The sequence below is a fragment of the Capra hircus genome, chromosome 4 (genome assembly GCF_001704415.2).
Source record: "Capra hircus breed San Clemente chromosome 4, ASM170441v1, whole genome shotgun sequence".
Classification (NCBI taxonomy): Eukaryota; Metazoa; Chordata; class Mammalia; order Artiodactyla; family Bovidae; genus Capra; species Capra hircus.
In genome coordinates this window covers 96,483,913-96,501,233 of record NC_030811.1, presented here as the reverse complement: position 1 = coordinate 96,501,233, position 17,321 = coordinate 96,483,913, and the positions used below count along the sequence as shown (strand labels likewise).

The 17,321-nt window shown below is 35.9% G+C and overlaps 1 protein-coding gene across 1 annotated transcript in view; it reads right to left on the bottom strand.

The window, feature by feature from the left end:
* Positions 2,471-17,321, bottom strand: part of MEOX2 (mesenchyme homeobox 2) — a 76,023-nt gene continuing 61,172 nt past the window's right edge. Inside the window, exon 3 of the mRNA XM_005678989.3 lies at positions 2,471-3,869. Coding sequence (XP_005679046.2) covers positions 3,645-3,869 — 225 coding nt within the window. The 3' untranslated portion in view covers positions 2,471-3,644. The remainder of the gene's footprint in view (positions 3,870-17,321) is intronic.

The following is a 17,321-nucleotide window of genomic DNA, read 5'->3' as shown; positions in this document are numbered from 1 at the left end:
ATCCAGTTAAAGAGGCCTGCACAGTTTCATGTCACTAATACATTTTAGTAATCAGGGTAACAGTAAGGGTTCTGCTAGAGTCTTCATGAGGCTACCAGATAAGAGTGTGGTCACAATTAAGCACCATTTCATTTAATCAATCTGACCTGTGGTGGTCTGTTGTCAAACTGAACATTTCACAAGTCATTCCCACACTTACTTTATGTAATGTCCTTCAGGAGTATATTAAAACTGTGAACGTGAACGCGAAGTCACTCAGTCGTGTCCGACTCTTTGCGAGTCCCCATGGACTGTAGCCTACCAGGCTCCTCTGTCCATGGGATTTTCCAGGCAATAGTACTGGAGTGGATTGCCATTTCCTTCTCCAAGGGATCTTCCCAACCCAGGGATCGAACCTGGGTCTCCCGCATCGTAGACAGACGCTTTACCATCTGAGCCACCAGGGATGTCTGTTAAAACTGTGGTTGGGGTTATTTTAAGTGAGTTTAGTTTGTTTGTTTGTTTGTTTGTTTGTTTTAAAAAGGCAAGCTTGGTTCTCAAGCCTCTGCAGAGGAACATATAGGCTAACAACCATACGTGAGTATGGGAAGTAGGAAGTAATTGGGGTCATATTAGTAATAGGGTAAAAATACGTGTATCAGTTTTTGGAAAAGCTTTGTAGTGTTTGTCCCTCTAAATCTTGTGGGAAAAATCACTCTAACTATGACTCCATACTATTTTCAGAGAAAGGTACTTTCATGCCATTATAAATTTCTACGGAGTTACAAAGTCTGCCACCGAATTATATGGAAAGGGCATTATGTGAAAAGATACCATGGAAAGCCAGGATCGTAGTGAGAATTAAAACAAGTAAAGTTCTTTTAAATGCTGTCATTTCTGGAATAAATTAATCCTGATACTATGTGAGAATGTCTTAAGTTCCCTTACAGCAAGGATGTTGAGTTATTGTCTAGCAAACAGGCACCTCTTTTAAGATAATACAAAATATTCTAAAAAGACAGAGTTTTTCCGATTAAAATTAATCTAGCTTGCTTGCTTACCTATCAGTGTGCCGTTATTTTGCTCAAGTGTTCAAGCATCTTATGTGGTGTATCATTTTAATACACTGTGAATAAAAATGATGCCCCCTTTTGGTCAGCCAGTGGCCTATCCTGTCTGGTGATTCTTAATGTTCTCTGTAGTCAAATTTCATTACATCATTTTAGAACAGCTCACAACTCCCTAATAAAGGCATGGTCCACAATACAAATGCTTCACATTTCCTAAATGTCATATCAATTCAGAATTACTTTTTCCTATTTCATTTATCATGCTAAATTGTAGTTTCTATTTGGCCATAGTCCTTAACTTTCCTTTTAGCTACTCCTAAGCTGTACTTTCCTCTTATTTCTGGAAATTATTTTCCTGCTGAAATGAATTATTCTCCACTTTGTCCCTACAGAACTCAATTTAATTTTTATCTTTCCACTTCTCCAATTTGTCAAGATGCTTTGCATTTAAATTCTACAATAAGAAAGTCAGTCCCCTCAAGTAGATGTCATTGGTACAAATGTAATGTGTATTCATTCAAGTAATTGATAGAAGAGTGTTTGTTTTCTGCCTGGAAGATGTTAATCTGAGCCCTGCCCTCTCCAGTTAATTTAGAAATATTGTCAACTGCTATGATAAAATTTATTATGCAAAGGGAAAAATGTGATATAATCAAATCATTTTATTTCTTGAATGCTTTGTATATATCATACTAGACTAAGCAAATTAAAATCGACCAAATGTATTTTTTATCAGTCTCACATTTCTAAAGCAGATGAAATCAAATAATAAGGTTTTGGAAAATTTCTACAGATTAGTGTTCTTTATTTTTATTTCTAATTAATCGGGGGTAGGAGGAACTGCTGGATATTTCCAAATATTTGTGGTTAAGATATGGGACACATGAAGAGCAGTGCCATAAAGTTATTAAGTAGGATGTAGGTATCCAATGTATGCACAATCCGCATGATGCCAAGCACATTAAGTCAGTATAGCCCTGGACTTCTTACATTGGTAATTTCCTCTAGGGCTGAGAATTCGGATTAGGTTATGGAGCTTATTTTCACATGAAAAACTCTGGGTATTTTTGTGTAAAAACAATCATTGGATGAATTCATGTCCATTATACATAAGCTTAAAAATATATGACTGGTTTCTCTCATTGTGGTGAATAATATTACTTTTCTCCTTTTATTTCATAAAACACAAATCTATTTGGCATACTCTTCAATTCAGGGAAATGGCTTACCATATGCCTATTCTCAGATGCTTTTCTATTACACAAGGATTTTTTCATAATAAAAAATTTCAGAAATAAAAATGTAGATGATTCACTAATTATGATCATCTGCTTTTACACAAGTGCACATGAATTGGGGAGTTTCTTAAGTATTTACATTAATGCTTGTAAACACAGGAAATGACAGTAGGAAGACCAAGATTATTTACAAAGGATCATTTATTTAACATTTTTTTTTTACAAAATACAAAAATTGTTGTTCTGCATGAATACATCATATATGAAAAAAATGTGTTTTCACTGAACTTAATTTGAAGACATTCAGAATTTTACTTTCTACCGACTTGAGGAATCAATTTTGTTTTGCAAGTTGTCTATTATCATCGCCAATCGGGGGGAAACCCTTTTTCTTGTTAATTAAATCATATTCACAACAGGTAACATTTTATAGAAATAAAATCAGACAATGTCTGTCATACAAAAGCTCTTTCTGCAAGTAACTGATTTGCCTATGATCCTAAATTTTTTTTTCCAAGCTATAGATAGGAAGAATTGAGGAGCTAGGTAAGTTTTATAATAATGTATTAGCAGCAGTTGATAGAAAATGCAACATAAGATTTGTTTTGTCTGTGGTACAAGAATATTCCCTATCAGACTCTAATGTATTTTTCTCTACTTGAACACAAGTAAGCATGTGCTGATTGTTTCTGGGATGACAACATGTATAAAAATACAAGAAGCTGGTTCTGTTTGTCATCGTGGGTGGCTATTTTTATCAGCTAATATGAATGCATTGCTAAACGTAGTGAAGACAGGAAAATGACTTAAGGGTAATATATACAGAGTTAAAATACATTTTTTTAACCCACTTAAGAATGATTTCAGGCACTGTGGCTGTTTGAGATAAAAATGGTTCATGGTTTATTCTTGAATAGTAATGTAATTGTCAGTGCAAGCGAGAGCAAATACCTGCCCACTGTCACACCCATGACCTCGGACATCTGCAATGTTCAAAGCCAATTCATCTTCTGCATCTTCACTCTGGAGGCACCTTCAATACAAATGCTTCATAGTTTGCTCTTGATAGCAATTTAATTTTCAGTGCAAGCAAAAGCAAACACAAAGGCTGCTCACTGTCATACACACGACCAACACCTCTGGAATATTCACCTCCATCTTCTCTGTGGAAGCATCTTTCGTAAGTGGCACTTAGTGTAAACCCTCTATAAATCATGAAAAACAGACTGGGGATGCCTGAACTTAATAATATTAAAAATCAAGGTCATAGTCCTTTCTCTGTGTAAACGATGTTCGAGTAAGGCTTGCCATCACCACATTTCTTTCCTGAGAATGGAGCTGGTCCCCTCTGTCTGTATCATAAGTGTGCATGCTCAGAGCTGTGGTCACTGTCGTGGCTGTCTTCGTTTGCTAGCGAGTCCCCTGTTTGCTGGAGGGTGGCTGCACCGATTCCCGAGAGCTCTGAAGGGAGGAGTGTTCCCTTTTTCACATTGACCAGTTCCTTTTCTCGAGCGGCAGCGCCTTGCTGTCCTCCTTTTACCCTCTTCCACTTCATTCGCCTGTTCTGGAACCACACTTTCACCTTTAACAAAGAGAGGGAACAAGTGAAAGAAAGAAAGGGAAATGGACAAAATTTTTTCTTCCATTTCGGTCATCAATGGAAAAAAAAGGCTTTTCAAAAGCTTTTACAAATACACTGTGAAGTAATATGAAAATAAGTCACCATTGAATTTAATCAAGGCCCATGTTCATAATAATTTTAAAACATTCAGAAAGTACCAAGTCCTGTATTGTGTATTTTATGACATCTGCTAAGTCGCTTCAAAAGACCCTGATGCTTGGAAAGACTGAAGGCAGGAGGAGAAGGGAACAACAGAAGACAAGATGGTTGGACGGCATCACTGATTCAATTGAGTGAGTTTGAGCAAGCTCTGGAAATGGTGAAGGACAGGGAAGCCTGGCCAGCTGCAGCCTATGGGGTCGCAAAGATTGGGACACGACTGAGTGACTGAACAACAACAAAGCAGCTTCAGTCGTGTCCAACTCTGTGTGACCCACAGGACCGGAGCCCTGCAAGCTCCTCTGTCCACGGGATCCTCCAGGCAAGAGTACTGAAGTGTGTGATCAAAACCCCATCATTTACATCTCCTGCACTAGCACGCAGGTTCTTTACCACTAGCCCACCTGGGAAGCCCATTTTATGACACACCATGTAAAAGAATAGATGGGAAAGTGCTGTATCATTTTAGGTTGTTCAAAGGTGTTTAGTTTATAAAGAGCTTCTGTGCATTAGAACTACCATTCAGTAATTGTTTTGGTCAAACAACACCCACTTTACCCCCTCCCCCTGCTGTCAGTCCCTGGACCAATCTAAAATATACTCAGGGAGCTACTGATGAAGCTCCATCTAGCATGCCATTCTGCGCCCCCGCAGTCCACTGCTTCACTCACAGAGCTTTATTTGGCCATTTCACCCCAGAGTGAGTCCATCTTCTTTTGAACTATGCTTTTGCTCCTCCCTTGATACTTTGATTTTACATTACAAATATGTGGTTCTGATTTCCTCAAAACAAGATCAAAAATTTTCCCTGGTACTGTTGTTTAATTGCTCAGTTGTGTTTGACTCTGTGACCACATGGACTGCAGCACACCAGGCTTCCCTGTCCTTCAACATCTCCCAGAGCTTGCTCAAACTCATGTCCACTGAGTCAATGATTCCCCCCAACCATCTCATCCTGTTGTCCCCTTCTCCTCCTGCCCTCAATCTTGTCCAGCATCAGGGTCTTTTCAAATGAGTCAGTTCTTCGCATCAGGTGGCCAAAGTATTGGAGTTTCAGCTTCAGCATCAGGCCTTCCAATGAATATTCAGGGTTGAATTCCTTTAGGATTGACTGGTTTGATCTTGCTGTCCAAAATTTTCACTAATACTTGTTAAATGCTAATACTGAGTTTGTATATTATGTTAATCACATCAGCTTTGTAGAGATGTATTTTCCTTCTAAAATCTTAATTGAAGTTACCTAATATATGGCATCTGGTCCCATCACTTCATGGGAAATAGATGGGGAAACAGTAGAAACAGTGTCAGACTTTATTTTGGGGGGTTCCAAAATCACTGCAGATGGTGACTGCAGCCATGAAATTAAAAGACGCTTACTCCTTGGAAGGAAAGTTAAGACCAACCTAGATAGCATATTGAAAAGCAGAGACATTACTTTGCCAACAAAGGTCCGTCTAGTCAAGGCTATGGTTTTTCCAGTGGTCATGTATGGATGTGAGACTTGGACTGGGAAGAAAGCTGAGTGCCAAAGAATTGATGCTTTTGAACTGTGGTGTTGGAAAAGACTCTTGAGAGTCCCTTGGACTGCAGGGAGATCCAACCAGTCCATTGGAAAGGAGATCAGCCCTGCGTGTTCTTTGGGAGGACTGATGCTGAAGCTGAAACTCCAGTACTTTAGCCACCTCATGCGAAAAGTTGACTCATTGGAAAAGACCCTGATGCTGGGAGGGATTGGGGGCAGGAGGAGAAGGGGACGACAGAGGATGAGATGGCTGGATGGCATCACCGACTCAATGGACATGAGTTTGGGTGAATTCCGGGAGTTGGTGATGGACAGGGAGGCTTGGTGTGCTGCGATTTATGGGGTCGCAAAGAGTTGGACACGACTGAGCGACTGAACTGAACTGAACTGAATATATGACAGTCTTCCCTGGTGGCTCAGATGGTAAAGCATCTGCAGTGCAGGAGACCCGGGTTTGATCCCTGGGTTGGGAAGATCTTCAGTGATTTAGCAAGCATGCATATAATTAAACAAAAATTGTACGTATGCATTAAATGGCCATCCACGGCCACAACCGTAATAATGGCATCATTTCATTTTCTTGTTTAGGAAGAAATGAGTTCCTCTCCTATTGCACTTCTCATCTTTGTATATTCTTATTAAGCTAAGTAAGCTAAGTGTTCCTTTTACACTGCATTTCTCTGCCTACTCCACTCAAAGTTACAAGCCTGAACTTTGTGTTTATCATCCCTAAGCCTTTATTTGGGCTTCCTCGATGGCTCAGTGGGTAGAGAATCTGCCTGCAATGCAGGAGACAGGAACGTGGGTTTGATCCCTGGGTCAGCAAGATCCCCTGGAGGAGGAAATGGCAACCCACTCCAGTATTCCTGACTGGGAAATCCCACGGACACAGGAGCCTGGCGGGCCACAGTGAAAAGGGTTGCAAACAGTCTGACACAACTGATCACACAGAGCACAAGCCTTTATTTGAAACAAACAGAGACAACAGCTTTTTTCACCACACATGGACCCTAAAAAGTACTGTTTAATTCTTCTTGTCTTAGGTTTATCAAAATGGAATGCTTTTAACCATAAGACATGTTTTTTTTTCTTTTTTTAATATTGTCCCATTTTATTTGGTTTCTTTTTTTTTATTGAAGTACAGACCCTGATTCTGGAAAAGACTGAGGGCAGGAGGAGAAGGGGACGACAGAGGATGAGATGGCTGGATGGCATCACTGACTCGATGGACGTGAGTCTGAGTGAACTCTGGGAGTTGGTGATGGACAGGGAGGCCTGGCGTGCTGCGATTCATGGGGTCGCAAAGAGTCGGACATGACTAAGCAACTGAACTGACTGACTGATAGCTGTTTTACAATGTTGTATTTTTGCTGCTATATAGCAAAGTGACTCAGTTACACATTCTTTTTCATATTCTTTTCCATTATAGTTTATCACATGATATTGAATATAGTTCCCTGTACTATACAGTAGGACCTGTTGTTTATCTACACTATACATACCATTAACTCTAGGTTTCTTGCCTAATCCATGTTGATTCAAGACATGGTGTTCTTTTTTTATGATTGTGTGTGATTTCACTCTGTGAATATATCACTGTGTACCCACCCATTCCCCTGTTCATAGACACTTGAATTATTTTGTTTTTTCTTTTATAATTGATGTTGTTATAAATATTCTTGTAGATACGCTGTGATAAATGTGTGATAGAACTTCTCTGAGTATACATCCAGGAGTTGCCATCAGTGGGCCACAGGGTATATGAATGTTGAATTTAATGTGATAATATAGAAAAATTATTTTCTAAAGTTACATTAATTTTCACAGTCCAAAGTGTAAGAGTTCTTATTGATCCACATCTTAGTGTCACTATTTGGATTTATAATTAGTTTTTTTCCAATATAATGAACATAAATGTTATCTCACCATGTTCCAATTTTCCATTTCCTTATTACTAACAAGGTAAAGCATCTTTAAGTGTTTATGGTCCATTTGTATCTCTTCTTTTGTGAAATGCCTCCACATCTGTGGGTTACAGTGAATGTTTTTTGATTTAATTTCATTCCTTATTTTGTTGTTCAGTTGCATTCCTTATGGCCTCATAAAATATGCTCCAGACGCTAACTTAATGCTTTGGGGTTATATGGCTGTTATTACAAGCTATCAGTTTACAGCGTGTCCTCTTCCTTTCCTTGGGTATCTTTTGATGATCAGAAACTCTAAAATTTATTATATTCAAATTTATCAAATGTTTCTGTTATGACTATCTTTTTCATGTCTTAATTAAAAATCTTTCTTCTGAGACCATTAAGATACTCTATGTCTTCTTTTAAAAAGTTTTAAGGTTTGCATTTCAAATCGAAGTAAGTGCTTAACTCTGACTATTGATTTTAGTATATACAGCAAAAAAATTTCTAAATTTACTTTATTCCAGTTGTATAATAAGTTGTTCCAAGACCATTTAACAAATAGTCCACCCTTTTCCTAGAAAGTATTATTTTCAACACTGTCATATGTCAAGTTTCCACGCATGCATAGCTCTATTGATGTACTCGGTTGTTCTCTCCTTTTGACAAAACCATCATCTTAATTATTATAATTTCATAGGAAGTCTTCATATTTGACACAGTTCTGTTTTATTCTACTCCAGGAATATTTTGAATATTCTCCATTTTCATTTTATAAACAATCTCAATTTCTGTAAATTCAAAGTACTAAGAGAAGCTAAAGAGAAAGATACTATATTTCTAAAGATGTATTTATTTCAGTGGTCTTCAAATCACAATAAATCACAATACTCCATCAAAATTAATACAGTTTTCTCAGCTGCTGGCACGAAAACAATCTTTAAACCATGTCATTTCTCAACTCTGCATTTTCATTGTTCTATCAGACTATAATTGAAATCTTGTATTATACATTCCCTGGTTGCTCAGAGGTTAAAGTGTTTGCCTCCAATGCGGGAGACCTGAGTTCGATCCCTGGGTCGGGAAGATCCCCTGGAGAAGGAAATGGCAACCCACTCCAGTATTCTTGCCTGGAGAATCCCATGGACGGAGGAGCCTGGTAGGCTACAGTCCACGGGGTCGCAAAGAATCGGACACGACTGAGCGACTTCACCTTACCTTATACATATATTATCCACTTAATTATAAAAAAATAAGAAAATGTAGAAACTCAGAATTTGTACTAAAATAGATTGATTAAAAACAAGTGGATTAGTATTCTTGTATTATTGTTACTTAATAACCAAATGATAAGTTGTGATTTTTAATCACATGTCTACTTAGGGCTAAGCAACTATACCGATAGGTGCTACACATGCATTTTCCAAACACGAATTTTTATAGATGAGGAAGTTGAGACTTAAAGGTTAAACGACTTGGCTAAGAACACAAAAATAAGGTAAATGTGGTGCCAGAATTTAAACCTGGGGTTGGTTTGGCTTCAAATTGATCTTATTTTGTTTTGTTCCTGTTATATTTCAAGCTCATACTTTTTAAGCCTTCAGGTTAGAGGAGTAAAGCATATAAAGTATGTGAATGCCATCCATATGATTAGTACCATTCAGGTAATTCTACTGAATATAATTAGGTTTGTAAATATGACACTATCTTCCTGTACTGTAATTTAGGTAATTATACTACTCAATTTAATTACCACTGTAAGCTTGACATCGCATGTTTCATTAGATCTTTTCCACATGAATTGGGCTCTACTTCTGGCTTCACTTCTGTGTGAATTTGAGAAAATTATACTTCTCTCTGCCTCAATTTTCATATTTGTACTGTTGGAATAATGAGCCTTTCAAGATTCTCCATAGAGACATTTTCTCCGTGGACAAATCCAGATGGAAGAAACACATCATCATCATTGTCACTGAAGAGTGAAACATCCAGCCAAAATAATCTTGGCAGAAAATGGGAGGAATAGATTTTGTTAAATTTACACTTATTTCCTTTTTTAGGAGAAGGGGTGCAGTAATTCTGTAATACCAGTATAAAACCTGTTATGTGCAATTCTACATGAGAAAAATGTAAGAAGATGGTATGGATTATAGAAACAGCATAGGCTATTCTGTGATGTTTCCTGTGTCTACCATGTGAAATTCTGCCATTTCATTTTCTTAAACAGACTAATGCAAGATTTCATTAGTTGCCTCAATAGTAGTTACGTAACCAATCATAAAGGGCTTCCCAAGGGGCTCAATGGGAAAGAATTCTGCCAGTGTGAGAGACGCAAGAGTCATGGGTTCAATCTCTGGATTAGGAAGATCCCCTGGAGGAGGATCTTGCACTAGTGGAATGGCTGTCCACTCCAGGATGTTTGCCTGGAGAGTCCCATGTGTATAGGAGCCTGCTGGGCTACAATCCATGGGGTCACAAAAGAGTCGAACAAGCCTAACTGAGCACACACACACATCATACATATATGTGGTTTATAGATATGTGCATGTAGGTGAAAGCATTTGATGATTATATAATAAATCTAATAATTCTAACACCTTTACGTATTTTCTCAAGGGATCAGGCTACATATTTCATATGGGAACTCCATGAATTTAGTAATGAAACAAGACAGCAATGCATGCAATGATGAGTGCTCCTTATAAACTGTGAAGAAAAAGTACAGAAATTCAATAGTGAGTGTGTCCAGATGTATTTTCAAACATACTATGAAATATTGGGACAAATTAAAATAAGGAGAGGAAGATCTGGGGCAAAAGCATATATTTTTCCACAAGAATCACAATATTAAAAACAAATCTATAAAAGTAATTTCAAACTATGTCAATATTGCCATTAGAATAACAACACCATGGTTTTATAAATAAAGAAGCTTCATAGTTTAATTTACTATCACTTAATAATCCAGTTTTGTTGACTAGATTGAAAAAATACTTTTGTAAGACAGCTAAAGAATAATCATTCAAATGCTTGACAATTTTTAAAATAAGAAAATTATTTTGATTAAAGTTTACAAGTTTGTTTCATATAAAAATCTGTATTTACAAACTAAGTACAGTTAAACTAATCTCATGCTTTCTTGGTGACTTGGAATCTCTATTTATTCACTCATTCATACACTCAGTATTATTGCATGCTTAGTAATAGGTAAGAGGGGTTAGACCAAGGAATGTATACAGATAAATAAGAAATAATTCCAGCCCTCAAGGGCAGTTTACTGACTGTATGTGAGGCCTTTGGCATATACTGAGATGCAGAAAGATTAGTTTCATCTTTTACAGAATATCCTTAAATTGCTTGCAGTTGTAGTTGGTGTCATTGCTAATCCCCTAATAAGAGATTCCCCAAATGGTCCATAAGATGGCATGAACTCTACCCCTACACTGAATGTCGCACACTGCTTTGTTGCCTCACAATTATTATAGAAAATGATTTCCTTCCTCTGGGAATCTCATGATGTTATTGCTACTGGCATCCTGTGTGCCTCTGCTTTTTTCGTCCTAGTAACCTAGAGTAGTACCTTAGGAGCTGGAACACTGTATCATCAAATATTTTGCATACAACTAAAATAAATCTGCCCATCTTGGAGTATGATATATAAATTTTGCAAACCTTTATTGTTTTATTTGGGCTTAAAGTCAATTTATGTCATATCTGCAATTTCTTTGGAAATGCTGGTTAATTAATTTTTTTATTATTCCTTTTCTAAAGTTTGGCTCAAGAAGATCCCATATAAAGTATATTTTGTTACACAGTATGATGAACAACTCAGATAAAAATTTCTCCCACAAGAATCTGAGTAATGAAAAAATACTATTTTTCATGAAATCGAAATAGTATAAACTAGACTTGTAGACTCTCAATGACTGCATGAAGATAATATTTTTTCAACAAAATCTTCATAATAAAAAATGAAAATGAAATAACAGCCTATAATATTAGTTGTAAACATTTAAGGTGCTCAGTTATAAACCTTACTGTTCAGAATATCTGATTATTATGAAATCTCACTTTTTATCCCTTAGTTAACAAAGTATTTTGTATTCACATTGCCTGCATGATCAAACTACTATATAAATAAATATAAAAACATTTATTCACGTATCAGTAAAGAAAACAGCTCAGAGAATCTTATTGTCACTAATTTGCTTAAATGATGTATTTCAAAATCTAGAAATCTAATTTTTCCCTTTAATAAAAATACTGTAAGTCAGAATCATTCTTGATATTTGTTAAACATTCATTTTATCTCTTTAATTTATTCAGTCATTCACATATGGCCTTCTATGTATAAGTTCATTTGAGGGTTCACAATACATCAGGAGAACACAAATGAAATATGTATCTGGATTGTCATACAATTTCCTAAAATGGCCTGAGGCGAAATGCTGATAGAAAGTAGAATCTGCATGATGCTACAACCTATATTTATAGAATACCATAAATGTCTGTCTTTTGAAGAAACAATCATAACACATAACATCTGGATGAAAATAAATATTTCAGTGACATATCTAGATGTCTCTAAACATCTGGAATTTGTAGATTTAATATTCCAACTGTTTCTATTTGTATATGAACACTTGAAATACTGTAGACACTGTCTAACAAATATTTATTCACATCTTTAACATGTGAAAGCATGCAAAGGAGTAACTGTATAAATACAATTTGGAAATTTCATCACACCTGTGTGATTAAATTGATCATGGCCGCTGATGTAGTAAACCTAATGTAAACAGACTCTAGTAAGATATATCCAAGTAATTCAATGGCAAAGTCAGTAGATGAGCTGAAGAATCAGAGCCCAGATTGCTCTCTAAGGTAGGGATGAAAAATGGGGGAAAAGAAAGCTTCCTTACTCTTCCTGCCTGAATAGATTTATATCTGGTTAAGAGAAGGAATCCCTTGGCTGTTTTCAAGAAGTTCACAGGAGCTGCCAGTGGGCTCTCCTGTTCGACAGCAGTGCAACATGGGGTTGGGAGGTAGTGTGCATGCGTGTGTGTGTGTGTGTGTGTGTGTGTGTGTGTTTCTGGGGGGTGGGATTGGAGGGTGAAGGGGGTTAGAACATATTCCATGACTAGAGACTGAATTCCTGCTTAGAGGGCTGCCTCTCACCTTCCTCCTCTATTTTAAAACAATGTTTATGACCAGGAAATCACCTCCTGGCCTCTATAATTTTCGATTTCAAAGGCTCTTTTTTTTTTTTTTTTTTTTTTTTTTGGTCCTTAGAATGCCTGAGAACCAGGTTCACTAACATTTACTATTTCACATGTTTTTGGACAAACTGAATACACATTAGCCATTGGTAGTCATGGGCAAATAACATGTTGAACAAGAAATAAACTTTTTTTTAGGAAACAAATGAAATTCTCCATAATAAACAGTAATGCAATGAGTACTATTACAAGACAGTCGAACGTATTACATTCTCCTTGCCCAAAATGCAGCCAGACTAATAATTCACACGATGAGCAGAATTATTAGAGGACTGATTACTTTTATTTTGACCCTTTAGAAATGTCGTAGCAATACTAAATGCTAACAATTATACCTCTTTCTGTCAAACATGATGAAATTAAACTCAAATGACCCATTTATGAGTAAAAATTTACAGTGAAATTTTACTACTCCTAATCCTATTTCTACACAAGATTAAAAAAATGGATATGAGTTTTACTTATTTTAAGTGAAATCTTGTTACCTCAGTAGATCATGAACAAAAGACTTCAGCAAATCTGAGTGGAAATATCAAAACTAAATTAGGCACTTTTCTCCATTACTGTGTTCAAAATTTCCTAAATAGCAATCTTGAATACATGGAATTTATGTATTCTGATCCACTGCTGGTACTTACCTTGTTTAAACTACTAAGATCAACTAAAATGATGGCCTTTGTTCTCAACATCTTGTCTAATCTCTGGCTTAAGGTTTAACAATAGCAACACATCACAACCAGTGCATACTATTTTAAGAAATGACCTCTTCCCTAGCTACTGTCTAATTCTGTGAAATATGTCAAATATAAATATTTGATTGAAACACATAAACTCATCATTCTTATAAGAACAGTACAACACTAGCAATTCTTAAGATTCAATCTAATTAAATATTCTGATTATTTCTTGACGAGCAAGTTTAGTATCAGAATATATGTAAACCCTCATTGCACTTTTATTAGATTTAGGGGCTGTCTCCAAAATTATCCTAACAACTTGTAATGCCAATTGCTACTGTCATAAGAATATATATTGACACAAATGTATTCAGTAATTTCAATAACTAGAAAAAATTTTTTAATTGAAAAACATCAGTCTTGCATAAAATTTATAAGTACTAAAGAGAAATGAAGTTAAAATCCTAAATTGACTATGTTTCTGAGGTTTTTCATGACAAGTCATAGAAATAGGGAGATTAACTTGTAGCAAGTCTCCTATAGCCAAATTCTCTAGAAACTGTCCTTTATTAGACTTGTGTTTATTCTTGTATAGATGTCATAGAACATATACAATGCTGTATATACATATTTAGATAACAGAACATCTCTTTAAAGTTGAACATATCAACATAAAAGTTGAATCGGCTCCTCAAAATTTTCAGGAACTTCTTAGTAAGGCTTTACCTTATATTATATGAAAAAAAAGATTATATGACTGCAAGGATAATGTGAAAAAGGAGTAATCTTTCACAGCAGAAGATGTTTTTCTTTAACATTACACTTTAAATGATGATCTGTGTTGCAACACATGATATGTTTCAACATGTTACTGTTGATTTGCTGATTAACTATAAGTTAATTGTTTCCTTATTGAGCAAATTCCCAAAATTAAAGCTTATTTTATATTCCACCATCAACTCATTCACTCTGTTCTATACCCCCACTTTTCTGGTCCAAGCCCAGTCATATTTAATCACTCAAAATAGCAGTCATACCATGGTGTAAGCAAAAGAAACATCTAACTGTTACTCTAGATGACTGTTAAAAACTACTCTAAAGATACAAGGAAATATCTAAAATCACGGACTACACATGGTTACCTTGAATAGACAATATGTCTGACCTTGCAGATGTAAATTCTTAGGTAAATAACTAAAAGTACTCATATAAATGTATAGAAATTAACCTAAAAAGGAGAAGGGTTGTTGTGTAAAATGCTCAGTACAAGACAAAACCAGTATTTACTTGGCCCAGGAAAAATTCTCCTTCATAGTCATCCAAAAAATTGATGTCTATTTGGAAAACACTTGGCAATGAGCCATTTAATGATTTATGAGTAACAAACAAAACATAATCCCTCTCATTTCCACTAATGGAATGTGATCCAACTAGGTGGGATTTTTCCATTTATCTTGGCAGCGGAATCATTAATTCAGTCTGTTTATTCTGGTCAGTTAGCTTACAAATCTGCAACATCGCACAGAAAATAATTTTGTGACATGGAAGAAGCTCTCATTCTTTCTATATCTGGCAGTGTTGACTCTATAAATATGTCCATTTTTGACACTCCTATGGTTTTATGCAACTGCCTTCCCTCTTCATCCCACTGTGAGATATTAAAACTTTGGCATGAGTTTTTTCCAAGTGCGTCTGGATGGATGAAAAAGCCAGAATAAGCTTGTCAAACTTAAAAATACCTTGGGACAGGAGGGTCTTTAGACTGACTGGCTCTTCAAAGTATTCCAAGTGACTCTGCCAATTAAGGATTATTAGCTGTTGATTGAGAACAGTATAGAAGAATATGTTGTACCTGTGAAGGTGTAAATTAGAAGCTGGAGGGTTACTACAGTGGTAAATGTTACACAAAACAGTGTTGGGCTTTCCTGGTGGCTCAGACATTAAAAGAATCCACCTGCAATGCAGGAGACCTGGATTCAATCCCTGGATTGGGAAAATCCCCTGGAGGAGGGCATGGAAACCCCCACTGCAGTATTCTTGCCTGGAGAATCCCCATAGACAGTGGAGTCTGACAGGCTACAATCCATGGGGTCGAAAAGAGTCAGACACGACTGAGTGACTAAGCACATAATTAAAATATTTAAAACTTAACTTCGTCCCAGTGTCTCCACTTTTACTGAACATAAAACAATTTTATTTAAGTGCTAACATGGAATTACTTTGCACGATAAGCCTCTTTTCTCTTTACCCTTCTTCTTCCTCTTTGGCCAGATGGAATTCAAAGGGGATAACAGATGTCCCCTACCTGTACAGGCATTGCCGTGTGGGAGACACAAACATAAAAGTCCAGTTTCTTTGGAGATTTCAGAGTTGTTCCTCCAGATTTGAAAATTTGAGTCCCGAGTAATAGTCAAGGATTTAGCATATATTATTTTTTTCTAAAAGGAAATCTAATCATTATTTCAAATATTTAAATCACATGTGTAGCCCATTGTAGAATATGTGGCAGGTATATTGACTGGGACATGAGTTTGAGCAAGCTCCGGGAGTTGGTGATGGACAGGGAGGCCTGGCATGCTGTAGTTCATGGGGTTGCAAAGAGTCAGACACCACTGAATGACTGAACTGATGTTGCTTGGGTGATATAAACAAAGGAGCAGTATCTACAAATAACATATCAGTTATACATACTTTATAGGCAACTATGTAAGTTTTCTAAATAAAAGTACATTTAAAACTGCTTCTGTTTATAAATTAAGTTTCATTTAGGATAAAGTTATTTCTGTGAAATAATTTTGCTGCTCGTGGAAATGATTCAATATTTGCTGCTTTTTCCCTTCACATTATATACAATATATCTGTTCTTTCTCTGTATTTGAATCTTGAAAGGCTTTTAAAAAATAGAGAAAAAATAGTTTAGGAGATTAAACATCCTATTAAAGTTTAGGGAAACACTGAACAATACGGGAGTAGATATAATATTCTTTGGTATATACATTTAAGTTACTTTAATAAATCCCACGTTAATTTAAAGTATGGAAAAAATATATCTTTCAGTAAAATGGAATTGAAAAATTACAAATCTAGAGTTAGAATATTTTACAGGTGGAAACCCTATAAAGGGATGCTATTTAATATTTTAAGTCAAGACATAGATTACATAGATAAGTATGAATGACATTAATGCAAAATCAAAGAAATGGAATAGCTGCATCTCAATTAAAAGAAGATGAATGAAAAGGCTTCAATTGATAACTCTGTGTTTATAATTTTAAAAGCCCAACCATGAGAAAATTAACTGAAAATATCTCCCTGGGATGAGAGGTATTTGTATTACAAAAGGATTAACTCACTAAGCCTTTCATAGCAAAGAAGTTTTCCCCCTCTGAGTAATAGATTTGTTTTATAGTTTATGCTAAAAGTTCTTTCACATTCATTGTAACATATAAACCTGAGTAAAAGAAAGAGAAGGTAGTTTTAATTTCCACTTTATGCCTTGGGGAGATTGTTACTTGTCTAAGAATACACAATTCCATCTGGCAAATACAGGGTTTTTGTTCTGATTTTTTCTCATAACAACTGAATTTTTCTTAGTAACAAAAACTAAAGACATAATTTTGATTTGGAATTTAGGTTCCACATATATCCATTATATCGTTTATTAACTTGACAAACTAATTAATAGAGATATAGGATAAAAAAACTTCTGAATAATACCAAATTTGCAATTATTTGAAAACCTAATTACCTCAGGATTTACTTTTGTTGTTGTAATTTTTCCCTTTATGAGGCTATATTTGGATTGTTTCCCTAATGACCTCCAAAAATTTTTGCCTTCCTTCCATGTATCCACTCCCGTAGGTGGTGCT